The sequence below is a fragment of the Aegilops tauschii genome, chromosome 1 (genome assembly GCF_002575655.3).
Source record: "Aegilops tauschii subsp. strangulata cultivar AL8/78 chromosome 1, Aet v6.0, whole genome shotgun sequence".
Taxonomy (NCBI): domain Eukaryota; kingdom Viridiplantae; phylum Streptophyta; class Magnoliopsida; order Poales; family Poaceae; genus Aegilops; species Aegilops tauschii.
Genome location: NC_053035.3, coordinates 247,948,796 through 247,952,778, shown reverse-complemented (window position 1 = coordinate 247,952,778; position 3,983 = coordinate 247,948,796). Strand labels below are relative to the sequence as shown.

At 49.2% G+C, this 3,983-nt stretch overlaps 1 protein-coding gene across 1 annotated transcript; it reads left to right on the top strand.

Moving 5' to 3' along the window:
• The first annotated feature begins 664 nt into the window (after positions 1-664).
• On the top strand, positions 665-3,757 carry LOC109773675 (calcium uniporter protein 2, mitochondrial). The gene is made up of 2 exons (XM_020332384.4): positions 665-1,305; positions 3,136-3,757. Exons 1-2 carry the CDS (start codon positions 814-816, stop codon positions 3,631-3,633), a joined length of 990 nt encoding a protein of 329 aa, XP_020187973.1. The 5' UTR covers positions 665-813; the 3' UTR covers positions 3,634-3,757.
• Positions 3,758-3,983: the final 226 nt, after the last annotated feature.

The window sequence follows — 3,983 nt, the reverse complement described above, 5'->3', positions numbered from 1 at the left end:
AAGAAAAAATGCACCACACGATGGACGTATGGGAGACGCCTAGCTAGGAAACGCTATTTCGAGCAAAATGATACTACTCGTAGTAACTACTTTGTGCTAGCTAGTAAACTGCTCGATTTAATGAAAAGAAAAAAGAGTCTGATAGTTTTTGGTATACTCATAGCCGCCTGTGGTGGCTGCTACCGTCGCGAACTGCTCGTCAAACGGAGTATTACTCGTTAGTCCGCTACGTGTATCGATCGACCAATGAAATGAAGAGTCTAATGCTACATCATCTTGTAAAATAAACACTTTCCTTTGTGTATAACAAAAAAAAAACTTTCGGAGATGGTGTGTCGAAGGCTCGAAGGTGTCATTTTCCAAATGCCGTCGGAGAGGCAGAAGTGATGAACCGAAAGAAAGAAAAACTATAGAGAGGACGACGACCAACGCGTGAAGTTAAATGACCGCAAAATAAGTAGTTAAAATGGATACATAATGCTACATTTTAAAGAAAATCAAAGCTGCTGCTAGCCTGTGAAAACTCCAGTGCCAAAGATTACTACACGCGACGGGAACTCGGGGCGGGGCGGGTCGCGCCGTTGGCGCGGGCGGGCCGCAGCCTGGCTCGAACTCGAACAGCCCGGACGCAAGCGGCGGGGGTATAAATAGCCGCCCACGCCCCACCATTCCTTCCACCGCAAATCAACCGCCCCGTCCGCGTCCCCGACCCGATTAACCCTACCTTCCGCTCGATTCCACTCCCCTTCCCTCCTCTTCTCCCCCCGCTCGTCGGGTCCGGAGCAAGCAGCGCCACCGACGCACATCATAGCAATGGCGGCCGCGCTGAGGAGGGCCGTCGCGCAGCGCTTCGCGTCGGCGGCGGCGCCGCAGCAGGCCTACGGGATGCCCCGCCGCTTCATGCAGGAGCGCCCCGCCTTCCGCCCCGCCGTGCCCCCGGACGTCGGCTTCATGCCCCTGGCCGACCGGATCCGCGACCACCTAGGCGTCTCCTTCCCGCGCATCAACCTCGACGGCCTCGTCCCCCCCGCCCCTGCCCGGCCCCAGCACCAGACGAGGGAGGCCGCCGCGGTGGTGGGCAGCCTCACGGTGGAGGAGGCGCGGAAGGTGCTGCGCGCCACGCAGATGGAGGCGGCGCGCGCGCGGGTGCGGGCGTCCCGCGAGGGCACCGTGCCCTACGCCGAGTTCCTGCGCCTCTGCTGCGACGCCGCGGGCGCCGACGACGGGCCCTCCGTCGCGCGCGCGCTCGACGAGTCCGGATCCGTCATCGTGCTCGGCAGGACCGTCTTCCTCAGGCCCGAAATGGTACGGCCCGCCCCTCCTCCTCCTCCCTGCCTCCCATTTCGCTGCTTCAAATCAAATCAATGACCTGTCTAAATGTTGCTTGATCCGTCCCAACCTTTTTGCTCTAGTTTTGCCTTGCAGTTAGCGTCTTTTACAGACAAAAAAAGACACGTTGGTTCCTCTGTTCTGCTCTCTTCTCTTGTTCTACTGTTCATTTTAATCCGGGTGACCGGGTACAGAATTTCACAAGGCTAGAGATCTGACGAGATTTTTCGCGTGTTTTGCATGTTTCTCCCAACAGGAAATGAACCAAAGAAACGGCGGTGTTCTAAAACAATAGAGCAGTTGTGACACCAAAAGTTTGGGGGATTTTACTTACCCCCCTTCCGTTCCGTTCCAAGATGGGAGTTTCCTTTCTTCTCTCAAAACCAGAAGGAAAACAACAAATCTAATTTCTACCCCTCGATCTAAATCTGAGGAGGGAAGAAACTAAATGACAGTCTTGCTAAAATTACAAAAAAAAATCTCCGATGAATGAAACATGAGGAGAACCTAGCTGCCATTGGGCACCCAAAAAAGAACATGCTTGGTTATTCTCTATATTCAGATTGGTTGGCGTCTAGTATCACGCTGATGATAATGGCTTCACTATTTTGGGAATTGGAGCACATGTTTTCAACTTCATCATTTCCATTGGTAGTCATGTAGATGTTCATACTGAAGTACTTCACCGGATTTCTTACTATTCAATAGTTTAAAATACACATTAGTGAAGCACCATTCCACTTGCTGTTGTCCGATCTACAATTAGATGGCAGTGATGAGCAATTGATAGTATGAATCTGCTGTTTGAATTGCATAGTAGAAGATTCAAATCACAGTACAATCATGTCAGTGGTGGTGGTGGGTTGATTTACCTTTGAGCATGTCATGCATCACAACAATTTAGTTGGTTACATAGTGGAAGATGTAGAACTACTACCACTACCATTTGCATAACAAGTAGTGCCTGTTGTGGCCATGAGATCAGCCCTTTTTAGCAATTGCGACACCAGAATGGCCCATCATGTGGTGTCCTTGTCACTGGTTCGGTTCGTTTGTTAGGGTGAAAGCTATTTACTTCCATTTTTTGCATTTTGTTTAGAGAATTCAATCTGTTACCCGCATCTTAACTGTAACAGTGTAGAATTGATCTTGTTACTACTATTTGTTTTCATGAGATATGAAGTACTAAAAAAATGCTGTTGTTATTTCCTGCTGAATAAATAAGCTGCATCCCTTCCCATTTGAAAAATAGGAGACTAACACAGGGCTAACAAGTCAATGACAAATCTACTTCTCTTATCTTGGTGACCTTCCCCCCCAAAAAAAAGTTCTGGGTGGACCTAAACAAAGTTTAGGAACATCAACACATGCCATCTGGTTCTGATTAGGTAATAGTACTCATAGGCAAGATAAGTGGTACGATTTATTGTTTGTTTTTGCTTGGTCCCTCCGTGGTCACCATAACTTGGCAAGCTACCCCTTGCAAGTTGTGGCTGTCGGCGGTGACAAAACTATTTGTGGAAAATCTTTTTGCATGATTTAGTCTTGTAGCTGTATCTAGAATTTTAGATGTTAAGGCGTGCAGTCGATATGTGTTTAATGCCCAATACTGACTTGACAAAAAAACATTTTCTTTTGAATGGTATTTGAATCCATGTGGAGGATAGAGACCAAACATTTTGCACTTGTTTGAGCTAAATGTTTTTGTCCTTCCAGTATTGCTCTTTCTTTGATGGATCTCCCTTGAAAAGAAGAGCAGCCAAGTAAAATTTGGAAATGTTTTTGTCCTTTTCTTCAAAATTTCAGGTTGTGAAAGCAATTGAGAAGGCAATACCCATACCGCGAGGGCTATCTGTTGCTGAGAATCACCCTGCAAGGGAGGAGCTGAAGGCCATGGAGGCCCAGAAGGTAGACATCGACCGCATGGCGACGCTCCAGGTGCGGCGGGAGCTGTGGGGAGGGCTGGCTGCCCTGGCCCTCCAAACGGCCGGCTTCATGAGGCTCACATTCTGGGAGCTCTCCTGGGACGTCATGGAGCCCATCTGCTTCTTCGTGACGTCGACGTACTTCATGGCCGGCTACGCCTTCTTCCTCCGGACCAAGAGGGAGCCGTCGTTCGAGGGCTTCTTCCAGAGCCGTTTTGTGGTGAAGCAGAAGCGTCTGATGAAAGCCCGGGATTTTGACGTCCGCCGGTACAGCGAGCTCCGGCTAGCCTGTGGCCTCCCGGCGCTACACCCTCAGAGCCCCTGCGCGTCCTCGCAGGAGAGCCACCACCATTGCCATTCTCACTGCCATTGTCATTGATGTGTTGCTTGGAATTTTTTGTGCCCATTTGATGTGGCTGCTGCTGCTGCTTCATGTACCGTTGTGGAATGTGGATGCGAAGCATACTCATTGACGAGATCAGATTCGGATTTTAAACTCGAAATGCCTGTGTCCTGATGGATGGATGGATGGATGCATGTGAGTTGTATGTGAGTTGTGACTGAGGTAGTAGACGAGAGAAGTCAGCGTGTACATACCGGCTGTAAACAATCTTTGGGAAGAAAAATGGAAAGAAAAATAAATTGATTACAAAAACCAAGGAATTGTCATCCAGCTCATCTGGCTCAACTTGTCCAAAATGCATGCTGGCAAGGGATCTTGAGCGATTA